Here is a 27,756-nt window from a genome sequence, read left to right on the forward strand (position 1 = left end):
GCTCATCAAAAGAAGAGTGGCCAGCAGGTCTAGGGAGATGATTCTTGTTCTGTACTCCCGCTGGTGAGATCCCATCTGAAGTACTGTGTCCAACTCTGAGGCCCCCAGCAAGAGAGGAGCATTTTGGAGCAATTCCAGAGGAGACCTTGAGGGCTGGAGCACTTCTCCTGTGAGAGAGCTGGTGATGGTCAGCCTGGAGAAGCCTCCAAGGAGCCCTTAAAGCAGCTTTCCAGTACATAAAGAGGGCCTGAAATAAAGAGGGAGAGAGACTTTTTACAAGGGCATATAGTGATAGGACAAGGGGGAGCTGTTTTAAACTACAATAGAGTAGGTTTAGATTAGGTGTTAGTAGGAAATTCTTTACTCAGGGAGTGGTGAGACACTGGAGCAAGTCACCCAGAGAAGTTGTGGATGCCCCATCCATGGGGGTTAGGTTAGGTGGGGCTTTGAGCAGCCTGATCTAGTGAAAGATGTCCCTGCCCATGGAGGGGAGGTGGAGTGGAACCAGATGATCTTTAAAGAGCCATTCCAAACCCAAAGCATTCTATGATTCAATGAAGATGCATGATTTTTCTGAATAAATCAAAACAAAAATATAAACCCTCCTTCCTTTCATGTCTGTTGTTCCCCTCCTCCATGTTAGTTCTCTGTCTGAGGAGTTCAGGATGTTTTCTCAAATAAAAATGGAATGACATGTTACAAATACAGGGTCAATTTTTCTTTATTTGATCTTGGTATTAAAGGCAGAAGTGAAAAATTATTGACTGTCAGTCTGGGTTCTGTTTTCTGAACTTTTCTCATGATCTCTTCTTTCTCAGCAAGAATATTCTGTGAACAAGAAATGTGAAGTCCAGAAATTGCATGTGAAAGCGCCTTGCTGGGTTTTGTAATTAGGATGCTCCAGTGCCATCTTTCATTACACACCTCGTGGGCTTTCAGAAAAAAAAAATCCATCTTGATCCAAGGAAAAATATTCTTGTCTCTGCAGGATATTTCACAAGGGTAGAAGGGAAAAGTGCAGGAGTGTACCCCGAGCACTTTTACTTGGCTAAAAAACAAGTTATTCAATGACCCCTAAAAGGTAAACTGGAAGTTTACAGAGATCTTAAAAATTAACTAGGAACACAGAACAGGAAAAATCCTTCAGCGACATTGGTTCTGGCTATGCAATTTTGAAAGAGGCTATGAGACAGCCAGGTTTACCATTGTCCTGGCTGGAAGTCATACAGGGCCTGCTGGATGCCATAACTCTCTGTGTTCCAGGATGGCTGGTGCTCCTGGAGGCAGCTGTGAGAGTAGGATAGGCAGGCACCAGGCATGAATAGCCTACCTTAGCTGGCACTGCAGCATCCATGTAGGCATACTCAGGGTTTTTTTGGCCTTCAAGCCAACAGTACCATATCATGAAATTCATAGATGTGTATGAAAGCATCCACTACCCTTACCGTTTAAGACTCCAGATCAGATCATGCACACATATTTGCAGATGTGATACGCCTTCACACCCCAAAGTGAGAGATGTTATCTCAGACTGGGATTTTTTTGTTCGTTTGGTTGTTAGTTTTGTTGTAGTAACTCAGGGAGAGCATCCATGCATTTCAAGTGACTCTTTTCCTAACTAAGTGAAATGACAGTGTGTCCAGATTTCTTTGTAGAAACTCAGTGTATGGAAACCTCTTTTTAATGTGGAGGAAGAAGCACCTGGTGCACACTGTCGTACAGCTCTGCACAGCTACCAGAACTGTATCCAAGGCAAATGTTTGTTAATGTTGACTAGCCAGGAACTGAGACACAAATGTAAGTGGATCTTCATAGTTACAGAAAGGAGGATGGGGATTGTGCACTTCACTGTCAGGGCTACTCTAGTAGGACAAGGCTTGAGTTCTCTACAATGATGAGTGTAGACAGCACAGTAGGTTAGAACATTTAAATTGAGCAGTGAAGGATACTGTGTCGTTGAGAAAGGTTAATTTGGCAGAGTTTTTTGTCCATCTCTTTTGAAGTGAAATATGTGTCAGCAAGGAGTATTTCCAGCAAGTTGTGTTGTCCTGTATTGTTTTCCAAATTTATGACCTTATATATATATATACATATATATATATATATATGGAAAACATCATTAGAAGCTGCTCATGGCTTGGTTATGCTAGTTCTTAACTGGCTAACATGTAAAGAATAGAAGAATAAGTTTGCACTGGGGAGGCACTTACTTAGATCATGATATAGGAGGTAGAAAATAGAGATAATTTCCCTATCTACTTGGTCAGATTGTTAGTGCGAAACAGGGGCTTTTCTGGAAGAGAGCTAGCATTCTCTCTTCAATTCTGAGCAGACAGTTGTTACAGCATTCAGGAAGAGGAAACCTCAAGAGGTACCCATGTGTTTCATGTCTGATGAGGCATTCATTGCTTTTAAAATGGTTTCCAAACAACCAGGGCTTTTGAGTCCCAGTTATGGAAAAGTGTGTACATATATGTGCACTGAGTTTGAATTCATCTGGGATTGATCACTGGGAATAGAGCTAAACATCCTGTGGTATACATTTTTCTTAAAAGAAAAAAAAGCACAGAAGGAAATAATTTGTGGCAGAATAAAATGAAAGGTTAGCTCTCCCATGGGTGTCTTAGACTTTCCCACAGTCATACTAACGACAGACTACGGTCTTTTTCTGGCATAGATGAGACATGTCAAAGTCTTGACGAGTTCTCCTTGATGAAGCTGTGCCTATTCTCAGATAGGTTGGCTTTTTGAAATACGGATTTCAAAGCATGAGTGAGACTGGTGGCACCAAACACAAGCTAGACAAGTGAAAGACAAGCGGGAATGTAGAAGTTTAAATGAAAGTGCTATGCCTGGTACACTGGACAAATTTTGAGTAAAGAGGAAACTTCAGCTTGATGTGTTCCTGAATTTTTCATGGTAAAGGTGACAAGTTGAAGGGTTAAGGAAATCCTTCCAAGGACTAGATATAAATTTCTGACTTGTATGGTGGAGTGATTGAACGTTCAGTAGTCCCTCTGCAAGACATGAGCAAACTGGGAATTCGCATGATAAAGATGTACTGTTATTAATATAGTGCTGGCATCTGTTACTGTATTTGTACTCAGTCATGGCCTGGGACTCCACCATAGTAGGTGTAATGAAACAGAAGGTCTCTGCCTGAGAATCTTTACATTTTAGAATAAGAGCTTGAATTACAGTGGACTATCATGTGTTTTCCAAACTTTATCTTTTCTGTTTCATATCCAGTTTCCATCCTGCACAAATTTGGGTTTATCCGTGTAAAGGCTGTGCCAAGGTGCTGTTAAAACTTGGACAACAGAAAAAGCCCTTCCAAAGTCTTTTGACCAGAGGTATTATCTCTAAGCAGCGTTTGCAAACTTTGAGTGCATGTGCACTCAAATACATTCAAAATTGTATTGTTCTCACTGTTTGCCTTCATTTTAAATAACAACAAAATACAACCCCCATTCTGTGCTTTTTTTCCCCCCTAAATTTCTCCTGATCTTAAGGCTACTTCTTGAAGATCTCTTCCTGTCTTTGTCTTCTCCCTCCCCTGCTAGATGTGAACTAGATATTTTGTTGCTTTGCTTAGGTGAGTAACAAAAATATCTTTTCATGTCTACATACATGTCACAACCCTAGCAAAACACAACATTTATAGTTACTTTGTTTTTCAAGGATAACATATAAAGACAGAAAAGTTTCTAAATATTTTGAAGATAGTGGCAAGCCCATGAAGATGGAGTAGAATGGAATGCCTCTCTCTGCCTTAATTATAGTGTCAGCAGTGATAAAGCTAACCATGAGTAATATGAAGTCTATTAAAGTGTATATGAGTTTAGTAACATGATACAATACCCACAAATTCCGTGTGGGTGAATGTGTTGCTTTAAAGATCAAAAAGAAAAAGTCATTACTAACAAGACTATAATGTCTCTTCAAAGGATTTACTTACTTCTAGTTCTTAGAGATGGAAATTAGCAAAATGGATAGACTGCTTGAAGAAAACCATTTTATTTCTAGTGATATCAAGGGAAAATCAAAGTACAAAAGTGCTTATGAAAACTCTGAGGAGGGTATATTTTTCTCTAAGTGCTTTATTTGATAGTATTAACTTGTTTTATTAGCAATTTGGTCTTAATGTTGTACAATAACTGTACTTGGTTTTGTTAATGCCACTGAAAACAGTAATGAGATGTGAGGTTTTTATTTCTTTCTAGTTAATAAGTGTTGGTTTGTTGCAATAGAAAGTATGACATCAGTCATTAATATTGGGCTAGTGCAGAAATGTTAGCACTTACTTTAAGGTACGTAATACGGTTTGCATTTATGAAAGAGAAACCTTTTTATATGAGAGGAACACCTGCAAATATTTCATGTGGAAGTAACTATATGGTCTATTCTTCATCTCTACCTCCTTATATTTCACAGGAACTTACATGCAACTAAAAGTCCATTCCAAGTAAGGTATGCCTTTCATTTATTTCCAGCAGAACTTTATTTGTTTTTTAATGAGAAGAAACACCACAGAAGCAAAACTGGTTCTCTTAGATGCTCAGGCTGCAGTTAGATGACAGCATTACCCTAAACATAAATGTTCTTGCTTTTATGAAAAGAAAAAAAGATAGTCTTTGCAAAGAACAACTGAGCTTTGTTTTCTTATTGGTTCAAGGCTTGGTTCAGAGATACAACACAGGCACAGTTGGATTTTCCAGCATCTGAAATGTCTGTTTTGTTGCTCTCCTGAAGGTGTGAAGGGTACCAGCTGCCCTGCACCAAGGTTTTCCTGAACTCAAAAGGACCCGGCAACTTGGGAGGAGGACAGATGATAACAGGATGACTATAATAAGCCTTTGGACTGGATTAAAAGTGATGCTGTCTGCCTCATATGAGCCTGCAGCTGCTGTTCACCTCTGGAGGTGTCCAGCACTGAGAAGGACTGGGCTTTGGGTTTCTTTGATGTTCTGCATTAAAAAGGTCTGACTCCAGTACACCAGCTGGGCCAGCAACAGGGAAGGCTTGTCATTAAATCACCCCTTAGAGCAGAAAAGGGACCATCCTGAGAGACATATAGGGGTAGACCATGCTAAGAGGAAATACTGAACAAATGGCTTAATTAAGCTTGGAAGTCCATGGTTTACATATCTTAACATACATGGCTTGGTATTGTTTTATATGACTTTAGTGTGAAACCAACTTTCAATCTGTGCAGCCTTCAATCAGATATATAAACTGCAATGCATTAGAAGCTGCAAGAAAAATTATATTCTTTTTGGCCAACAGTTGCACTGGGACAGTTAATTCAGCATTAAGTGCAGAAACAGTAACTCTGTTACTTTCTTCCAAGAACTCTCACTAAAATGGCATTTTTCTGGCAAGTCATTTCCACTCACTAGGTTATTTTTTAGAAGGTCTGAGAAATACAGTCACTTGAGAGGTAGGCCATAATAATCCAGTGGTTTTACACAATGCAATGCCAGTGCAAATTATGTATAAGACATTAGGAATTAAACGTAGCATTTCACAATCTGTGTGTTGTGCACTTGGCTTCTATCAAGTCTTTTTCTTCTTGCTGTGCACTTTGTCTTTTATATTTTGAATGAGTGCAGAATGTAAGTCTGTCTTTGTGTGTAGGCATGTATCTTCACACAGACAGGGTCAGTACAAAAATGCAGTGTGACTGTTTTTACCTTCACTTTGTACAGATGCAGTTGAGTATGCAAGAGTAATGCAAAATATGCATTTGTATTAGGTGTTGTATTAATACTGTGGATTTTAAAATACGCAGTTGGAAATGCTGGTATCCATAGTCCTTTTGCTTTTATTAAGCCATAGGCAGTATTAGCTGTGATCTTTCATTTGTTTGTTTGTTTATTTACTTTCCATTTTAGTTTTTCTTAGTTTTCAAGTATTGTTGGCAGTCTTAGATCAAGTGGCTTTTCAGATGAGATGCTCTCTCTGTTGGCTTGAGATTTTGGAGTCTTTAAGTTGCTCAGGAATTTTTTTTTTTGTTGTTCTCATCTTGGTTGTGACTAAATACAGAGAGATGGTGGACTCAGCTATGCCAACTCTACCAGTAAGTTTAGTGGTGATTTATTGACGAATTGTGCTTAATTGTTGGTCTGAAGAATGAGTAAGTTGTGGACATTTAATATTTTCATTTCCCAGAATGGAGTTGTGTATGCTACCAGAACAAAGCTTTTGCTGTTAGGTTGGAATGAAAGAGCAATCATGGAAAGTCTTTTAAATTGAACTCAAGTATTGGTGAAACCTGTTCTTTCCATATGGCTAATATTTATCTATTTTTTAGTTTTGTTTTATTTTAACGTGTACAAGAAAGAAAGATCTATACCTCCTCTCAAGTAACTTCTTTTTGATTAATAATTTTGAAGAACCCTTCATTATCCTTAACTGTTGGTGTTACTTCATGTATGCACACAGAGGAGTGCTTTATTGATTGATTTAATTCTAGCTGACTTTTTCAGTTGTAAAGTTTATGCAAATTCATACGTTTTTTCAATCTAAACTGTGAGAAGAATATTAATAACTAATTCTGCATTTACCTGGCTAATTTGCATACATTTGTGTTGTATGGTAAATCACATGAAAACCTTCAGGGGGAAGGCTGAGCTCTTCTAGCAACTAATAGGCTGTTTTTTTCTTCTTACTTGCACAAATTGAGAAATATTGCCTGTGGCAAACATAATGGAAAACTGCATTTTTAATGCTCTCACACATACTCATTTCTTTACAAAGAAAGAAGCACATGACTTTTCTTAAAAATAAAACTTTCTAAAGCTCTGTAGGTAACACAGGATATTGGATGCTTAAACACTTCAGGTTGGTGGAATTACGATTTTCAGGTTGTATAAGGTTACTTAGATATTGGATTTGACTAATGGGAGTGCTATTGTGCCTGAAAGGGCTAGAGGCAAATCAGAGCTATAAATATTTTCTGCTGGACAGATTGTCTGTAACTTACAGGACTAAGAGAGTGCAAGGACTGTGTAAACATGAGTTTCTGATTTACAACATGCAGCATTCTGTTTATGAGATTGCTGCAGGTTCTCTCTTTGTGGTGTTTCTCCACATGATTACAGAAGTTACATGTACAGCCCTTTTGCCTGGACAGTAAGTGTTAGGTGTTTACTTATGCTGTATGCATGTCTCAGTTTAGTGTGCTGGGGAGAAGTTCGAAATTAATCCTCTCTTGGCTTCCCAGTCTGAAACAATTCTTCTGTTTAGTGCTTATGGTTAGGAAGCACTTACCAGGGCCAGAATTTGTGTAACAGAGGTGGTGATAGTAGTACCTCTGCAATGAACTGAGGTGAGATCTTGGTGTGATTTCTCAGTTCTTCCCTACAGGAGACCCTGTTTTATGGACTTCTTAGCAGAGAGCAGAAGAAAACATTAGTTACATTTTTCAAAAATACAGTGAGGACAGACTGTCTCCTGTGTTTCATGATCACTGGTTTGTAATCCCTTAGAGAATACTCCAAGTGAACTGGTAACAGTAATTGAAATACAAAATAGTAAGAGAATTACCATCTGCAGTGTGTCTGCAAAGGTGCACTGAAAGTGTTGGGTTTCTTCATAAAGGAAAGGATGCTCCTTTACCAGTATCCCCGCCCCCATTCTAAACAAAGGTACTATCTGAGTGACTTAGAAAAATGGAGCCCTTTTTCTGCACTGAACTGGTTTTGCTGTCTAATAGGGCCCAGAGTGACTTGTGCCCTGAATGTTAAATGTCTTCGTAGTGCTAGAGGAGGATTTGGACTGCATTTGTGATTCCTTTTTTAATCTGTATCAGGACTTGCATTTTAGGGAAAGATGCAATCCTGTAATTAGAAAGCTAAGAATGAGTGAGGAGGCAAGCAGAAGTAACCATTGGTTACATGTGAATGTTGGTAAATAGGATGGTTGAGACACTTTTTATTTGTGGCGTCCTGATAACTGAGCCTTGGGTAGTTGCCAGCCAAATTTTTGCCTGTCTTAGGAAAGGAAATAATTACAGCTTTTGTCACATCTCTAGCAGGTCCTGATAACCAAGTTACTTTTGAAATTTTATTGTTTGTTTGTTTGTTTGTTTTGTACATTTACTTTTTAATTAGCTTATTTTGTACACTGATTAGGGATTTATCATAGTAAGTTGAACTACATAACTGTTTTCAGTGTATGTTACTTTTTTATTCTCTATCTGCAGCTTCCTACAGTCATTGAATAACTGCTAAGTGTTATCAGGCTGAGGAAGGACCTAACCTGTTATTTATATCTAATATATTAATAATGTACCATGTGTTTTCTAGCTGAGAGCTGTGTAGTTTTATTTTTTATATATTTAAATATAGCTTGCAAATACTGAAATATTTATGGTTTGGCTCTAGATGAGGAGAGAATAATTTTTGTCACTCTCTTTCCTTTCCTTACAGGGTATAAAAATGATAACCAGAAGTGTTTTAGAGATGAGAAATTTTCCCATCTAATTTGTCTTTATGGGCCATTTTTGGATCCAGCATAGATCTAGTCCTGTGTGCAGTAGTTCATTGCATGGGGTTTTTTCTAGTTCAGCTAATGGAGATGGAATCTCCAATCTCCAATCTGAAGAATACAGAGGCTGAACTTAAATTTCTTCTGAACTGTGAAATTTTCCTATTTAAAAAAATAATGAAGAGCCCAAACCAGTTATTTCTGTAATCACTGAGATGTTTTCATATATCTTGTTATTTCTGAGGGATTTTAGTGTTCGCTTTCTTTTAACCGAAGTCTTTATGTAACCATGAAGTCTAAAACATTTTCTTTAAAAGAGGGACCCAAGAGATTGTCATGAAGTTGCTGATATAGGTGAGGTAGGGCAAGGGAGGAGGGAAGTGTCATAGGAATTCTAGTGACATATAGGAACTAGCAATGCTGCAGTGTTCCTCTTCTGTTTTCAATTGTGATTCTTCCTGGCACAAACCAAACAAGTCAGATCTTTTCTAGTCTAATATCATCCATGAAGAAAAAAGAGCATGTAACTACTTTTGTGCCTTATAAGGGATTTTTTTCAAAGGTTTGTTTTCGTTTTGCAGCAGGGCTGCAATTTCCTTGGGAATTCTGGCTTTTGAAATGGAAAGTGTTGCTTGGGACAGGTTCCATTAGTATCAGAGGCTTCCTGCTCTCAGAACTGGCCTCTATTTTTTTGCTAATATCACCTTTAAAATGGGCAAATGGAAAAGCCTTATAGCAAAGCCTCAGGGGCTAACCTGATTTGGTGCAGGAAGGAGAATGAAATTTCTCTTTGTAGCACCTAGAAAGGACATCTTTTCTTATACTGTAGCTAATTTCAATGGCATGTAGCAACAACAACCCTGGTTTACCTGAGAAGCAGCTTTTACAGATCCCGACTGACAAAGAGGAGTTCTCTTTTTCCTTTCCTGACTCTTTTGTGTGGGTGATACATCTTGTCTTAGGACAAAAACTGCCACTGGGGTATGTTTTTTCTTTTAAGATGAAAAGGAGAAGGGAGAAGGAGGGAGGATGGGGAAAAAAAGAAAGGAAGGAAAAAAAATTGATTGCAGTCATTCATCTTGGCAAAAAGTACCTAATGTCTCAGGAAGGCCAAAGAGGTTGCACTGTATCCCTTCACCACTTTGGTCTTGGTTGTTAAGGCAGATGCGAGTGCTGAAAAATGCTACTTGATTTTTTTTTTTTTTTATTCTTCATTATTCCATTTGAAGGAGTAAAACATTGATTAAAGAAACATCTTCCTGACTTTACTGCAAAAAATTGAGAGTACATAATTTTTCTGGAAAGCACTTTTTCATACTTTTCACTAAAATTGTGTCAGTTTCTGTGATGATTTAAGTGCAAATGCTATGGTTGCAATAGGACTGTAGTTCATTATATGCTTCGTAGTTGCAAACCAAGGGGGGAAAGTGAAGAGTGGGGGAAAGAGATTTAAACAACAAATGGATTTTAATGTTTTTCTTCCAAAGAACATGGCCAATCACTACCTGTTATTTGCTCCTAAGTCTGTGCAAATATTCTGTACACCTTTGAACACATATGAACAAAGCATTAATTTTCTGTGTTTTCCAGAAAGAATGGATTTTTTTTCCTAGATATTTTTATTGGCTCCTAGCTAGTCAGTGGTATTCTAGTTAGTCAGTGAATAACAGAGTATTATAATAAACAGCACTGAGCAAAACATGTTTATTTGATGGACCTAAGCAACTGCATGTAAGCATCAAAGCTAAAATTTACCTTTAAATAAATGTGTGTCATAATGCACTTCTGGAATAATTTCTGAGCAGAAAAAAATCTGTTAGTGGTAAATTTACTGTAGGGGTTCTATTTTGTCTAATGTTGCAAGTTTTATTTCCACCTTTATACTGGTAATTTGGTAATGACTGTATGATTCTTATCTTTTGAGAAATCTACAACTGCCTGTTCCGTCTTAACAAATCGTTTAGCCAGTTATGTATATTTAGTGAGGGCCACAGAAAGGACACAATTTCTTGAATATAGCCACAGAGTACAGGTATTATACCCTAAATAACACACCAGTTACTGTAAATGTCAAGAGATGGAGATTTTCTGACTTTGATTTAGTAAGATCCTATAGCAAAGGTATCTGTTAACTCTCTTTTGACTGCGTGGGATTGTGAAGGGGGGAGCATAGTTTCTATTCACTTTTATCTTTTGACTAAAAAAAGGAAACAATTTTTCAAGAACTTTCAAGATGTGGAACCACAGCTTTAGCTTTATTATGTTCTTTGCTTTTCTCCTTTTTTCTGTTTGTACTGAGTTTTCTAGTTCTTGGTAAGTTCTTCTAAGAAAAATCTGATGCCTGCCTTCCAAGCACATCATCAAAGACTTAGGAAATTTATTTCAAATTAGTTGAGGAGCCTTTCAAGTGTGAGCTTAATGTGAAGACAAAGAGTGTGCATTCATATCTCTGTGTATAAATCAAGTTAGTTATTTGTCACACACAGGGACAGAATTAATAAAAATGGATGAAACAAGGATAAACAGAACAAACTAACATCTTACCAGCTGAATCATCTTTCCCAATAGTTGCCATTTAATGCAAAAACCAGCTCGTTTGGCCTTAATACATGGCTTTTTTTAATGCAATAAAATAGAAGTTACTCTGTAGTGCTTCAGGCAATATTTTTTGGCAATAGCTTTTGAGGGGTTTTGCAAGAAAAAAACATGAATGGTCTTTTGGAAGTGAAAGTCTGCATGCGCAAGTCAAGTTGCTTAGTTGCCAGTGTGCATGTTCAGCTGTGGGCCAGTCTACAATTTAAAAATTGAGGAAAGTTACCAGTATGTAAAGATTGGCAGACATTACACAAGGGAGTCCAGTCTGTGCTGACAGGCAGGCGTATTATGATCATGTATTTTGAGGCAAGAATGGTTCTAGAAAGGAATTTTTCACAACAGCAGTCTTTTCCAGAGAAATAAGTAGGTGTTGACACTAGATCTTTGTGTGTGATCTTTTGCATTAGGATTAGACATGCTTCTACTTACTCTTTTTCTCCTAATACAGTAAGTATTCTTAAAATTAAATACTTTGAATGGGAAATGATGAGGGAGGGCAGAAAGAAGGAATATACTGATTTTGGTTTGTTAGTTGTATAACATGGGGAATTATGTTTTGACTGAAGCAAGATAAATATTTTGTCCACAAAGGCAGATGCATATGGAGGCTGACTTTGCTGTAAAATTTAATGGTGTGTATTTTTACTTTTCTGGGACTATATACAGAGTTCCATTTTTAGCACTGTCACTTTTGGTGTCATTTTGGTTTTTTGTCCCTTTTTAGATTGTTGAAGCCTATGGCCTAGTGTTTCAAGACTAGCTTTTCTCTAAGTGTTCTGAAGTGTTGTTTTTTCAGAGTGGACACATGCATTACAGCAAAAACCATATCAAAAAAGATTCCAAGAAAAAGATGTGGAAAGGTGAAAGGAGATAATGAAACATTGAAAATACTATGTGCTTCACTACTTCCATGTCAAATAATAAAGAAATTAATTAGAATAAAACCTACAGTTCTTTTCCTGCTTTTGCGTAGTCACGCTACTTAGTGCGCTTTTAAGTCTTACGTGCAGAGACTGAAATGTGTCCAGCCCTTCAGATGAAGGGAAGATAAAGGATAGTTTATTTTAGCACAAAATATATTCTGCATTGCACACTCTTACTCCTCCACTTGTCTTTCCTTGTTCTTCATTTTACAGCTTCTGCGATCCCAGATAATGGAAGGAGATCCTGCCTAAAGCTTAAGGTCTTTGTGCGACCAGCAAGTAAGTTCTTCAGATTAAGTTTTTGAGGGTGGCTTTCTAGTGCATGCTTTACTGTGTGGTCTGGTAAACAGCAGTAAATCTTTTTTTTAGCTGTTAAATCTTGTATCTGTTCTTACATACAACGTTTGTGTTACGATTTTCATCATATTTTCTTATTGTTTTTCATAAAGCTTTAGTTACATTGCAGTTGCTAATTTGTTTCTAGAAATGGGTACAGATAGGAGAGTGTACTGGCATTTGGACAAGTGCCACAGACTTTAAAATATGAATATGCTTAATTATATGTAGTAAATAGAGAGAAAAAAAAAAGAGAGGAAACAAGGAAAGTGGGGAGTTTAAGGGTGTCTCACTAACATATTTGGCTGTTATCTTTATTTTTGTTATAGACAGCTGTATGAAAACTATAGGTGTTCATGATCGTGTTTTCGATGTTAACGACAAAGTAGAAAATTCATTAGAACCAGCAGGTTAGTATGCTTAGAGAATCTCTTTTAACAAATGCGTGTATCCCTCTGGTGCTTCAGTAGTTTTTTTCCTCTTCTCTCTGCATGCTTTGCATGGTACAACTGCTCTGCTTTTGCACATTTCCAGCAGTGCTAATGCACTGTATGATATATTTCCTGTATCCTTGTCTAATCAAGGGAAGAAAAATGTTGCTTTATTTGCTTTTTTGGGTGACATGGTTTAATGTAATATGGTGTGTGCCAGTGTAAATTTTCACCAGTATCCTGAAGTCACTGGCCCATCCAAGCCAAACACCCAGCATGTTGGCAAAACACTCCATTTACTAACTGGGTCCGAAGTTTTACAAATAAAAGTCAATGGGCACACCTCATTTATTATGTATGGTTTCAAAAGACCTTCCGTAAAACAGAAGCACTGCTTATTTAATACTGGTGCATGACACAAGCATACAACTAACTGAGTTAGTGTTTATATAGAAATTAGTCTTTAAAATTATATATATTTGTGTGTATACATGGTTAGGCAAAGTATCATTTTTACATATGTGTACATACACACACACATGCACACACACTGATATATATATATGTGTGTGTATGTGTGTGTAGGTATAAAAATTTCTCCCCTGTTTTTATTGAAGCAAACTTAAATTTGGGGAGGTCTTTTCTGTTTTGGTTTTTTTTTTTTTGCAAAACACTGCTTTAAGAATAAGGATGCTTGCTATGATGAAACCCCTTATCTGCCCAGGGCAAAGTTATATTAATCTCCAACATCAGTCAAGCTGACATGTCTCTGTGTAGAAAGTGCATGTGTGTTGTTTGAGTGGCTCAAGTTTATGATAGATAGAGGCATATTTAATTCTAGGTATATGTGTAATCCCAACAACATAATTGAGATGGTTCATGACATTAAAATTGGGTGGATATGTAGAAGTATTTGTAGTAGTGGTATACCTGTTTGTTTTATATATACCTACACAGTGCTCACACATTGTTTTATTAAAATACACAGTTAAACAAACAAATTATACCAGAAAATATTGCACATATGCCATTTAGTACATACCCTGAAGAGCAATTACCAAGATTTTTTTCTCTTATGCTGTTTGAAAGGAGACTTCCTCTTTATGTATGAAGCAATGTACTAATTTTTTGCTCTCTGTTATGTGCAGTTCCTTTAATTAAAATTCATTATTTATGCAGAAGAATAAATAAGATTTTCACAAATTATCCAATTTGAATGATATGCCTATGGATAAACAATAGGGTTTATTGTTTTTCTTTGAAATAATTTTCAAGACTCTCCTAAAATTTTTGGGGTTTGAGAATCAAAGATGTTTTCTAAGCAAATCTAAATGCAAGGACAGTGCATTTACATTAGATACATTTATACATTTGATAACAACATTCTTGTACAGAAGACATAAGGATGTTCTTTCACTGTCTCTGTGTTACCTACGAATCTAAAAACTCAATGCACTTTTTTATATTTTGTGATTTGGTAAACATGGTCTAATTAATGTGTATTTCTCCTGTTACTGGCTTGCAAAAGAGATCATCTGAGTAATAAATGCCTGATTTTAGTAAACTTGCTGAATATTTATTTTTTTTAGCAGTGCTGCTCACTTCCCATTGAATGGCTATAACTAGCTAGCATCATCACAAAAGCACATCATTAGAAAGCAGCAGGCAAACCAAGGAACCAAAATCAAACAAAGAGCATCCTGCAGTCTGAGATGAAATACTGTTTATGTTACCAGGAGGAAATAATAGCTTTAATGAGAAGGTTTGGTACCAAAAAACTCCCACTGCTGACATCAGTGTGTGTTTGCATTATTAATTGGTGGATCTTGTTGCATGTGTTCTGTGTAATGTACTAATTTGCATGTCTCTGGCGAACATCCTCTGCTTCTGTGCTCTCATCTGGCCTGCCATTGTCTTCTTCCACAGTAGACAGAAGAATTGGAAGGCAGGAGGGTCATGTTCAGCAGATCACTCACTGTCGCCTTTCTTTTAAAAATCACCATTTTTGTGATTTTTGAACCCTTGTAATTTCACTGGTTTTGTTCAGAAATTGGTAGGAAGCTGATCTGTAATGATCACACTTATTTCATAAGTAATTGGCTCTATTCCTGTCCTCCCCTTCTCTTTCTCCTTAATAATAAAAATAAAAAGCCCCTAAACAAAAATTGCAGCTGTGCATATCTGAAAGTTATACCTGAAGGGCATGTGATATGAGGCTGTGTGATCTGAAAAATTTATGGCTGTCAAAATAATTTTTTCTATTTACTGGTGGCATTTCCAGTCTTTAGCAGTGACCTTCTGGATTTTACTCAGGAGTTTTTCCTGTTCATTACTTGCCTTTAGTGTTTAAAATGAAGCAAAACCTTTTTCCCAAGCCTTAAAGAAAGTGCAGTTATACCTCTGCACCTCCAAGGAAAATTGTATGTGTAGACTAATATTCATAACCACAGATGAATTGTGTCTTCTAATAGACAAGTGCAGAAACCTTGCAACAGCACTGACAGAAAACCCAGATGATTTCTCAAAAGGAATCCCTTAATGTTACATGGAATTCAGTTCTTCTGTGAAGAACAGCTTTATAAAAATGGCATCATAGAAGATCTCCATATTTTTCATTTAAGCAAAGTAATGTTTTTAGCTTAGTGCTTTTTTATTGAGTTTTTTAACCGTAGCCAGTGTTCTAGTTGTGGCAGTATCTGATAGTCACAGAGGATGAGGATTTATTAGTGCTTTACGCTAGTTGTGGCCTGTTGTGTTTTAGTGCTGACTCACTGATATAATTAGGACAAAACTGTTGACATTCAGTGTTGCAAATTCAGGCTTATTTGGCATTCTGTTGATGATGCAAGAGATAGAAGGTAAAACACATAATTCTCTCTAGTTTTAGTTCATCAGCAGTGAGTAAATGTTTTCAAATTGGGAGGAGCTAACTTTAAATATATGAAAGAAGATAGAACTGACAGTTAGAACAGGGTTATTTTTTCTCTGTAAATTCCTAGAGTATATTTTAATTGAGAAGGAAGCGTTTGTGAAGCACTGTATTGCCATTGCAGTGTCATCAAAGTACAAGATTGTAACTCGGAACTGAAATGTGAAACAGCTTTTGGTATTGACAACCACTGGAATTGTCACTTTTCAGTAGCCAGCATTCACTGAAATTTTTAGATTCCTTTGGAATAATTCTGGAGGAAGAATACTGGGGCCTTGCTCAATGTGCCTGGGAGGGTCTCCTTGTCATACGTGGTGCAGAGCTGCAGCTAAAGTCATTCCAGCCAGTCTTTCCCACTGACATCAGAGAATCACAGCATGGGTAGGGCTGGAAGGGACCACCGGAGGTCACCTAGTCCAACCTCCGTGCGCAGGCATGTCCCCTAGAGCATGTTTTACTGAAGATTTTGTCCAGATGGCTTTTTAGTAGGAGATTCACACCCTCTCTGGGCAATCTCTTCCAGTGCTCAGTCACCCACACAGTAAAGTTCTTCCTCCTATTCTGGTGGAACTTCCTGTGCATCAATTTCTGCCTATTGCCTTCTGTGCTATTGCTTGGCACCACAAAGTAGAGATGATGTCCCTTTCTTACGGACGTGAACTGTTTACAGTTGATCAGTGCTTGCTTGTCATACTTTTGCCTTGAGCTGCACTGAAACCTGTTGATAAGCCTTATGTGATTATAGCATCAATTAGTGCTGAAAAAAGTACAGGTGATAAATTGCTAATTCAGTTTACCGTGCATCTTGCTGTGTAACTGAGCTGGGGCTGAAGAGCCTATTAACCTAAATTATGCTAAGTGCTCTGTCTGCTGTTGTGCGGGTAGGAAGTGGTGGGAGCTTGTTAGTAGTTAAAGCCAAGTACTATGAAAGGCTCTATGCCAAAGTGGTCTCAGTGAGCCCAGTGTCCTTACTCCTGCTTCCCTTAGTCCTCTAGGTGGACTTGCACAGCTCTCACCCAGTGTAATCCTGACAGTGCAGTTTCTTGAGATAGGAGCTATGAGACAGAAACATCATAGATATGTTGACATCTCTTATAAATAGGGGAGCTTATTACACTTAATTTTGCTGGAAACTTAAAGGACTCTAAAAAACTTACGAATACATTTTGAGTCCACTTCACACTTCCCAAAAAGGTTAAGCTTATTTCTGTTAGAGCTAACTTTTTATGGCAAACCTCAGATAGACAGATTGCTTTTTTAAATAGCCAGATTAGGATATGGGGGATATGAAGGGCCAAATGTGGATATGGGGGATATGGATGGCTTTGCAGAGAAAAATACCACTGCTGTAACAACACGGAAGCTGAATTTGACTTTACCAACCTTTTTTATGTTACAGTCTATGGCTTTTAGGCTGATCTGTAGTTTATGAAAACTAAACAGCGCTTTATTATGTACCATAAATTTAATATTTGTTACTGTATTCTCTTCTGCCACTAATGCATAAGCATGTTTTCCCAACTCATCTGGTTCTTTTTCTCATTAGTTTTAGCAGCACATATGTATTTTTCTATTTTGTGTACAATAAAAGGGAGTGAGATTTTCCAGATTGAGTGTGTATTCTATAAAATTGGTGATTGTCATGTGTTAGCCTTAAAAATTCTGTTTCAAGAAGGGGGGAATGATCTTAGATCTCCTACACATCACCAGGTGCAGTATATTTCAGTGGAAATTTTATGTGAGGAAGGGAATATATGCTTGGGCTTACAGGCTGGCATTTCAAATTCAGGAGCTTGAATCTGTAACTGAGTAAGGGGATTAACTGCGAAATTAATTCTGGGCATGTGCAACACTTGAAAATCAGGTGGTTTTATTTAGCTGCCTCCCAACTGACATTGCTATCTAATGAGCCATCCAAAGCTAGAGCTACAGTCTTTTAGTGGAAGAGGAATCTTTCATTCCTCAATCCGCTGAAATCAGGCTTACTTTCTGCTCCTCTGGTCTTCAATGGGAGTTTTTCGAGTAAGAAATGCAGGACTAGGCCCCAAGTTGATTACATGATGAGATATTACATGCTTGTGAATGTCAATGACAGCACAAGGTTCATTGCCCTATTTCATAAAGGCACTGAAATCTACTTATGGTTGTCGGTTCAGTGAGAGTTTATTAAGGATGCAAAATCTCATTGGAATGTGTGCTTTCTGTTTGAACAGATGATACCGTACATGAGTCAGCCGAGCCATCCCGTGGTGAGAACGCGGCACAGACACCAAGGATACCCAGCTGGCTTTTGGCAACTCTATTGTTCCTCCTGGCAATGCTTTTGATATTATAGCAGAGTATGCTCCGGCAACCTGTCGCAGAAAATATCAGGGTCTTGGAACATCAAAGATCCACCTAACTGCTCATCCCAGGAAAGGGACTTTATTGTTTTTGCAGATGTCAAATTGTTATTTTTCCCTTTTCTTCTCCCTTTTAGCCTGAACTCAGCAAAAATTTGAAGGGGATAACTAGCTTCAGCACCCACCCCTACCTACCCTGTGACTTTCTTAACCCCTCCATATAAATAAAAGGACTCCAAATGAAAATGCCAAACTATAATAGTGACACTAGTGATTCTTATTTTCCTCTGCATTCTCCTTTAAAAAGTCACCTCTGTTAGCTCACTGTGTCATCCGTATGCGGACTAGGAAGAATAGTGGCAGATATAGTCAGTGAGGGATAAGGAAAGTGAGTGAAAACCTGGGAGAGTCTTTCTCTGTGATACAATATTTATGCCTTCTCATTCAGCACTGTAGGATGATCATGCAAGGCATTGTGTCACCATGTCAGGACTGGAGGGGAAATATTGAGAGTAGACATAATATAACACCCTTACCTCCAGGAGTTTCTAAATGAACTGGCTTCTGAAAGGGAAAGATGATGTTTCTTATAGGATTGTCTTGAAATGTCTTTGACAGTAAAATTTGTGCTTACAAGTAGAAATGCTGTCTTTGGTGAGAGGAAGAAGTTTAGTATTTAGGAGTGTTAGCATACAGCAGGCAAGGAAACTTCACTGGGGGTGTGAGTGCCTCTGTTATTTCGTTTTAAGGGGATAATGCACACCGGATTATTTTATTTTAAAACAAATCAACCGTGGTGCTACAATTTTTTCTTGAAATGCAGAGGCACTTTTGAGAATAAAGTGACCTTCCCCAGCACTGACTTAGTAGCTGATAGCCTTGGATGCTGCTCTGGGTGTTAATACATGCTAAAAGAGGACATCGGTGGCCAGATGAAACATGTTTGGGATGCAGGATCTTCAGTGTGCTCTTGATTTGTCTCTCCTGCAAGTTCCTCAGTCGTGAGAATAAATCACATGTAGAAGAAGCCAGGGCACTCTAATAGCATTGTTTGGTGGGGGGAAAGAAAAGAAGTGTGGAATACGAATTCAAGTGTTGATTTTTGTCTTTTCACCTTCCAGCACAGTTTGAAGAGTAGAGGAAACATGTTTATCAACCGGAGATAAACTGAATGGGCTCCCAAAGACTTAACAAAATATTTTTTTAAAAATCCACTAGAATAGAAAATACATTATTTAGATATACTTTATGCTGAGAGTGAGTATATATGCTTGTCCTGTTCAAACATGTGAGAGAAGTGGTAACCCTTGATGCAATTAGCAAATGGGACTGTCTTGTTGATGGAATTAGGTATGACCTTGTTAAGGAATCTGAGCCTTGGCTAACACAAAACTTTAAAAAGTAGTTTACCAGGAAGTGCAAGCCTTGGAGTGCTTTTTGGCTTGGCTACCATGGAATTTGGATGCTAAGCATAATCAGTGAAATTTCAGACCCAGACTGAAACAGAGCTTTTCTGACAAAAACTGTGGTAATTACATTAAATGTGAAACAAAACACGGAGTGCATTCAAGCAAAACAAGATTTTTCCATATTAATTATGAAGAAAAAGTCTACCGTAACAAAATTGAGTGATGCCATTAATGAACAGCACTTCGTAGGCTTTGTTTTTTGGTTTGTTTTTTTTTTTAATGGCGAAAAGCTTTCCAGGAGTTGAAGCAGGAAAAATAAATTTGAGATGTAAAGGGAGGTTTTATGCATGCTGAGCTATGACCTGGGCTTGCCTGATATTGAACATATTCATTAATGCAGGGCCTGTACTTACAGGAGGAAAGCAGGAAATTTGCTCTAGTATGAAGTGCACAGACCAAACAGTGAGGGAAATCATCATCTCATTACAAGATGTCTGGTACTTTGCTCTCTTTTGTATATGCTTGGTACACACACTAATACTTCCTGAATGTAGGAATTATAAAGCTTTGGATGAGGTGAGCTTATTCAAAATACACCTTATCAAATGGATTATTAACCAGAGTACAGATAATATTGCATGATGTGTAACCATATTAAAATGATTCATAGCAATTGCAGGCAGTCATACCAGCAGTGCCAATTTAATGTAGGAACAGTGACTTCATTTGTCATCCTTTGTCTCTGAATGATGTTGGAGTTGAAGACATACATTTATCCACAAAGGATTGTCACTAGTGTTACTCCTGGTGAAACTCACCCCTTCATGTTTTCACAGAGCCTTGCTGGGTAGGTGAGGGACAACACAAAATGATGTGGCTGCACGGCAGATCCCAGTGCTGCCTGGCACAGCGTGGCTGGGAACAGCATACCAGACTCTGTCAGTTTGATACTTGATGGCATTAGGCAATCCCAGTCATACCATGATACATAAATGTTGGTGGGCTATGTATTGCATTGCAAATCTCTAGATGCTTTAAATGCAGATGTTGCTGCAAATTGAGGAGATTTTTGCTTCCTTACCCTTTATCTGCCCCAGCTCGAGTCTGAGGTACTGATTCTCCCTCAGCCTAGGTGGGTTACTTATGCCCATGACCTGCACTCCTGGCTGCCAAGTGCATTGCAATGTGAAGCAGGCAAAATAGGGATCAGTCAGTTTAGTGGATACTGTGTATCCTTCAGTAGACAAGGTAACATTTCGTGTTAGTTTAGAATATTGTTTTGTACTGTACTTACTTGGATGGCGAAGGAAAGACAAGTAAAACTTAAAGCTATGTTCTTTAAATTCTGTATTATTAGCAACCTCTGTTGTATATAGTGTTTGATAATAAAGTATTAATTTGATTCTTATGTCTTTTGTAAGTGAGAACAATAGACTTTCAGGATATTAAAATCACGTGTTGATTACAAGACAGAGCTTTGAAGCATCAAGTGTGATCATGGCTGAGAACTGAGAGACAAGTGGCCATGACACTGCAGCCTACAGGACTCATCTTTGAAAATCGTTCATCTGTTGCAAGACTTCACAATGTCAAGACCTGGAACAACATGACTTTTGATGATCAGTGTTTTGTCCTCAGTGTTTAAAGGTCTGATGTTGGAGCCCTGTGGTTTATGTGTTAGTTTTTGTTCTTTTGTATCATGTTTGTTTCTAAAAAGGCTTTGGGGATATAACAACTTTTCTGTTATTTGATTTGTTTGTTTCTTTTTTATTTGTATTTTTTTCCTCCTGTTTTTCTTCTAGTTTTGTTCCCATGAGTAGTTTTTTCCAGAAAGGATCTTGCCAGGGTCATTTGCGATATGTGTATGTACTTGGTTCCAAAAGAACTAGAAACAAATTTGGGAAGTACTGGGAGTAGTTGAGTAGATTGTTTCCTTTCCTCTGTAACTGTGGGAGGAAAATGGTTGTATTTGTACCTGTTGATTCTCACCCCTAGCCCTCAAAACTTGCCTTATGAGTGCAGTGGTTCAGTCACTTTCAGAGGCTTAGAGTGTTAACTCTTCCCCTCTTTTCATTACACTTGGATTTTTGTAGTCACCAGTTTTAATGTACAACCCTCTACACTTCTCTTCCCTCTTCCTGCCCTTCCTCCTCTCCCACCCTCCTCCTTTTTTAATTTGGAGCTGGAATGGGCAGATCTGTTTCTGGTCTGGCATCACTGAGTTTTTCCCATGCATTCACCCTCGAGCTTCTCGGATGTGAGACAAATCTCCCTACAATAGGCTTGCTACCATTGTCTGTACAGTTTAATAGATGCTGGCATGTTGGAGGTTACCCATGAGTCTGCGAAATCCGCTTACCATGCTTACTCTTGACACCCCATTGAAGACACTCATTGTGTATGCATCTGGGTATGAAAGTCCAGCTCAGTGTGGTCCTGTGCTTGTACTGCCCTGCTTTGCAGTTTCTTTGCACTTACTCATTGAGTGCTGTTTTTGAAATGCTTACATTATATAAACTTGAAGGAAAATGTTAAAAAAAAAAAAAAGGCAACAAAATCCCTGCCCCATAAGATCTGTATTTGTATATACACGTGTCCGTACAACTATACTTAAATAAAATTAAAGATTTTCATCATTTTAATTGGTTCTTTTAGACTACATTTTTGTTTAATTAACTGCATTTTTATTTTGTGGGCTATTTGTACCTAACTTACATAGAATCACAGAATGGTCAGTGCTGGAAGGGACCTTCAAAGTTCTTCTAATCCAGCCTTCCTGCAATGAGCAGGGACATCTTCCACTAAATCAGGTTGCTCAGAACCCCATTCAACCTGACCTTGAATGTTTCCAGGGAAAGGAGTGAGAAGTATGAGTGGGAAAGTGTGAAAAATGCAGTAGGCACAACTGACTAGAGCTGTAGCTACCAATGTCTTGGCCGATCTAAAGCCTGACTTCTCCCCTCTTCACCATTTTTAAATGTGTTCAAAGATCATCCAAATACTTAGGGGGGTAAGGAGCTCAGCCCAAGTGCTGGAGCATTACATGGTCTCCATCATCATTTCTACTCTGTTCTAGGCCTCCCGAGCAAATCTTCCTTCCTTCCCTGGGTAAAAGGTTTTTTGTATGGTGTAACTCTTACTTATTGAAGAGTAGAGCCAGCCCCAGAGTTGGGCAGCTGCACTCAGTCCTCCTCTACCAAGATGCTCCTAAGACTGATGAAGAGATGGGGTTGGAAGTGGCTTTGAAGTATCAGCAGTATTTTTCCTTACTAAAGGGAGGAAAAAGGCTCAGAGCAGTGGGAGCCTCATGGATGGGAGAATTTGAGCAAGGGTGCCTCCTGAAGGGAAGAGGAAGAAGAGTGGAAGGGAGAAACTGGCTGGCTTTCTTCTCCTTCCTTCCACCTCTGCCCCCAGAGGCTGATGTTGTGCTTCTAAAAATGCACAGGACTGCTTTGGTTAACTTGTATTTATGTCTGAATAGTTGTCTTTGATAGTGCCTGCTCACTAGTCATATGACAGGTTTAACCTGAGAATTTAGGTCATAAAAAGTGGGGAGCAAATACCGAAACCTGTAATACATGCACTGTGCATTCAAAGCTGCTGTAATTGCACCATGTTAACATTAAACTCACAGAAAGCTTTTTATTATATTTAATTAGTTGACAGGGCAGCAAGTAGTAATTATAACTTACTCTAACCTTCTTTACAAATGAGAAGTGACAGCTTCGTGAGAACTGTGTGTATTTGATACAAAGAATTGTTGCACCAGACACTTTTCCTCTGAAGCTGTGATGTTACAACCAGGGCAGGATTATAAGTGACACATGTTCAGTATGTCTTAACATAATAGCCATGTCCAGAAAATATCCTGCAGTCTGACACACTTAATAGCCTTTGCTCAGAAGACACTCTACTTTTGCTGAGAATGGTATTTGATTTCATTTTTCTGCATTAGTGTGCACAATGGGTCTTTGCACTCCCTCTTCTTCCCTTCTGAAGCATACTTCTGCTCACGGAGTACCTCTGAGGGCATTCTTAGGAATATTCAGGCATGCATCATACTGCTATGATATGGTTGTGTGCCAAAGTGGTTTTATTCATTTGAAACAAAGTTTTGATTTATATAGGTTAGAGATGTGGTAACCGACTGGGATGGTTGAATTTTTTATGGGCTTTAACAGCATAGGAGTGAAAAGCATCTCCTTCCTTATAACTTTTATTTTTGTTAGCATTTGCCTTTACTGGGAAGTTTAGTTTAAAACATGATTTAACTTTATACTGCAGGTATATGTCTAGGAGTCCAGACCAAGACTCAGTCCTTCCTGTAAATACTGTACAGACAGCTCTTGTACATGGGCATTTGTGTTTGCTTTCAGCACCATTTCCATTTGCTGCCACTAACTGAGCAAGCTGAAATACCACCAATTTAAATTTTTGTTAAAATTTTTGCTTAGACCCACATAGAAGCTTTTAAAGCGAAGTCTCTGTTAGATGTAAAAATAACCTTTAAGGGAAATTCATAAAGAAGTAATATTGCAAAAAATGTTGTGCTGAGGTTTTTTTTGTTGGTTCCCTCCTCCCTAGATAAGTCTGTTAACTGACTAGTACTGTCAGTCATATTTAATTTGGAGGAATTCAAACTGCAAGATAACTCTTACAGCCACTAGCACATCTTGAAACACTCATTTTTCCTATGGTAGTCCTTCAAGCCAGTTCTCATGTCATTTGATTACACAAGCAGGAATATAAATATGAGAAACTGCAGGGTGGAAAGCTAGATGTGTATTTGGAGGGAAAGAAGAAGAATTTTCTGGTTTGCTCAGCACTTTATGAAAGCATACGCTGGCTGCATTCAAGATCAAGAGTATAGAGTGATTTCCATATGCCTATCTACCTTGTATCGCTGAAGTAAAGGAAGGATGGAAGGTATACACAACTTCAAGTGCAACTTAGACACAACCATCTCTCAGTTCTTAAGTTCAAAGTATGAAGCTCTATTTCGTGGGACACACTTGCCCACTTAGCAATATGTACTTTCCAGTACTAATTTTTACATTTAACATTTAAACACACTTCCTTATCCACAGCCAAAGTGCTGTTGGCAATACTGAAGTTTTTGTCTGGGTGGTATTTGTAAAAGGAAAGGTCAAGTAAATTACTAGGATACGGTAGGTGTAAGTATCCCTCTGATCCTTGTAGTGCTAAGAACCAGTTGTGCCTTCTGTTCTCATGTACTGTAGCTTGTGGTATCTTAACTAAATGTTTGCCTAATCACTGACCACTAGTCCAAAGAGTTTAGGAGGCCTTTTTTTTTTTTCCTCTCCTCACTGTCACTTTACCTATAGTTGAACTAAGGAATAAGAAGTCTATTAACTGAACACAGCAAAAGCAAAGCATCTTCAGACCTAAAGTGGCAGCCCTGATATGATACTGAAGTTCCAGTCTGTTTATACTTGGGTATTGGGAATAAATGGAGTGTTACATATTGAAAATGACAAGCTCTGATCCCGCAGCAATAATCCTTGCCTGAGGAGGGTCAGAAGAATCAAACCTTTGGCTGGGTGTGAATACTTCAGTGGAAACTTGGCATGCTGTGCATTACATGGCGCTGCATGTATCCCAGTGCTTCTGTTCGCTACAATGAGGGTGGAGAAGGGGTGGGGAAGAAAGAGCTCATTCAATCACAGATGGCTAAGCAGCAGTGGGAAGTACACAGCAGATTTTAAGCCAAGAAAGTGGTTACTGGTGTAAACTGTCTCTGAGTAGAAGACTTGCTTATTTGTGGAAATTCATAAAAACATGAAATGGAAAACCTGAAAAGTGCCTGACGGTGTTCTCTAGAAGGAGTCCTCTGGTCAAGCATGATGCTTGCAGAAGTCAGGGAAAGTTTTGCCATTCAATCAGGCCCACATTGCTAAATTTTGAAAACCCCGCTAGCATTTAAAAATACACACCTCACCTTGCTATTCTAAAACAGCAAAAACCTGAAGTCTTGCACTCTGCAAGGCTTCTCCTGAAGTGCTGCGTATTGAGCTGGCAGCTCAGGATTTTGATGTACCAGGCCCACATGATAAGATCCCTCCCACTGCTGAGTACCCTATGTAGCAGATGCTTTAATAGTGGTTTTTAAACTTTGTTGTGGGAGTAACTTCTTGTTGTTTTATGTCTGCCACTGAAAGGTCCTGAAGCTGGATCAGGAGTGCAGAATGTAGATAAACTGACTTTCACAGAGCAGGATACAGCTACATTTTGATTTAGCATAGCTGCAGAGAGAAGAATGGCAGTTGTACCTTAAAAAAGGATTGAACAAGAGTGTGGACCATGCAGGATGTTAATGGTTAGACATTAAATGTGAGGCAAAGCCAGATGAACCCATGCAGTGATGCTTATCCCGCCTTCTACATTAGTTTTACAATATCCTGGTTCTTGCACATAATTGCATTACAAAAAGCCTTGCATTCCCCTTGACACAGAAGTCAAAGCAAGTGTGCATATCATCCTTCCTGGTGAATATGTGCCCCTTTTGTGGTTGTTTATTTGATTAGTTATTCTGCATTTTTTTGCAGGTAAAAAAGAAAGGAAAACCCATGAACACTTCCTATGCTCTGTTCTCATTGGCCAGATTTCCTCAAAACTCCTGTACTCCAGAGAAGTTTTGCCAAGCGGCTAAATGGAATGCACACATTATGAATATTTATGCTCCTTTAATGATTGGATTTTTGGATCCATGAATAATAAAGGTTTAACAAGAACAGATAACAAGATTGGCACAAACCAGTGAAGTGGTTAATACATCAACCTCTTCATGCAGGACTTCACTGAGAGCAGAAGATACTGCAATCTCCCTCCCCTTCCTTTTCCTCTAGCAGCAAAATTAGTCTGATGGGACATGCAGATTTTTCAGATAGCTCTGCAGAAAGCAGGTGTTTTATCTGTGGTCTGTTCTACAACCACCTCTTGCATGCTTACTTTGAGAAAGCTCAAGGTTTCTGACTGAAAGGGGACCTTCAACTTTTGAACACGATTTTTATTTCAGATACTCTCCAGCAGCATTTGTATTTGAATTTGAAGCTGCCACTTTGCTTGGTCTTTTCAGGAGCAACTGGCTGACATGTGTTTACAATATACAGAGGTTTAGGGGCCGCAAGTCAAAGCAGCACAGTTTGCATGAGCTGAGGCAGGGAAGGGTAATCCACTCTACTCCCTGCTTCAGCTGAACGATACTGAAGCTTTAAGGTCTGTCTTTGGTGAGGAACTGCAAGGTCCTGAGGGCAACAGTACTCATTTTACTTGTCTATGGCCACAGCTGCTCAAAGCCTCATCTCTTTAGTGTTAAAGTGATATGCTCTAAATTCATTATAACTGTGCTTTGAGGGGACACAACATTTTACCCTCCGATGAATTTTGGAGCAAGTGTTTAACTACATGTCTACTATACGCAGGGGTACTGGACCTGTAGGAGCAGGTGTCAGGCAATGCACATGTATATAAGCCATGTCTAACAAGCAAACAAACACACATCCACTTAAAGGACATGCTTACCCTCACTCTCTTGGCCAGTGTCTCCCTTCACTGTCCTGTTGACAGTCTGCTTTGCTGCCATCCCAGCTCAATTCAGGTGTTGGTTTGGATCCTGGGTAACTACTGTGCATTCCGTATTTCTGCCAGTTGAAGATACCAAAAAACCATTTGCCTGAATGTTACCTTTGACCAAACCTATCATTCAGGATTGATATGATACTTGGGGCTGTGCCTTGTTGCAAGGTTGCCTGCCACATTTCACTACGCATCTGATGAAGGTCAAGCCTCAAACTGGGTCACTGGTAGCAGCTTTTGTCTCACAGTAGGAGCTAAAAGATGCTTCAGCTAAGAGTTGGCCCAGAAAAGCTGCCTAAGTGCTAGGCACTGCAGTATGTATGAGTCAGAGAGACACAGACACATGATATCACAGGCATTTGAAGGAAAATAAAGGAATTTGTTACAGTAAATCTGCTTTTCTTAAAAGGAAATAGAATTTAAAATGAAACAGTCACTTGAAAGAAGTCACAGATGAGTGTTTTTAAAAAGAGTTATTTAATTTGCTTGGATGGACAATCAGAGAAATAAAAGAAGATTTTAACCTTAAGTGCAGACTAAAATACATCATCACAGACATTATACTACTTTCTTGCTGTATTTTGCTTGTAGAGGTTTATTTGGTGTTATATCTAACACTGGAGAGAAAAGACAAGAAGAGAAAAGAGGAAGAGAAGAGGAGAAGAGAGAAGAGAAGAGAAGAGAAGAGAAGAGAAGAGAAGAGAA

General features: G+C 38.5%; 1 protein-coding gene across 5 annotated transcripts in view; it reads left to right on the forward strand.

The window, feature by feature from the left end:
• The window catches only part of EFNA5 (ephrin A5), a 214,504-nt gene extending 192,413 nt beyond the window's left edge, over positions 1 to 22,091 (forward strand). For all 5 annotated transcript variants that reach the window (XM_027656850.1, XM_027656853.1, XM_027656854.1 and 2 more), the window contains exons 4-6: positions 12,222 to 12,287; positions 12,674 to 12,754; positions 17,918 to 22,091. In XM_027656850.1, coding sequence (XP_027512651.1) covers positions 12,222 to 12,287; positions 12,674 to 12,754; positions 17,918 to 18,039 — 269 coding nt within the window. In that variant the 3' untranslated portion in view covers positions 18,040 to 22,091. The remainder of the gene's footprint in view (positions 1 to 12,221; positions 12,288 to 12,673; positions 12,755 to 17,917) is intronic.
• Positions 22,092 to 27,756: the final 5,665 nt, after the last annotated feature.

The sequence above is a fragment of the Corapipo altera genome, unplaced genomic scaffold (assembly GCF_003945725.1).
Source record: "Corapipo altera isolate COAL_440 unplaced genomic scaffold, ASM394572v1 61281, whole genome shotgun sequence".
In the NCBI taxonomy this organism is placed as follows: Eukaryota; Metazoa; Chordata; class Aves; order Passeriformes; family Pipridae; genus Corapipo; species Corapipo altera.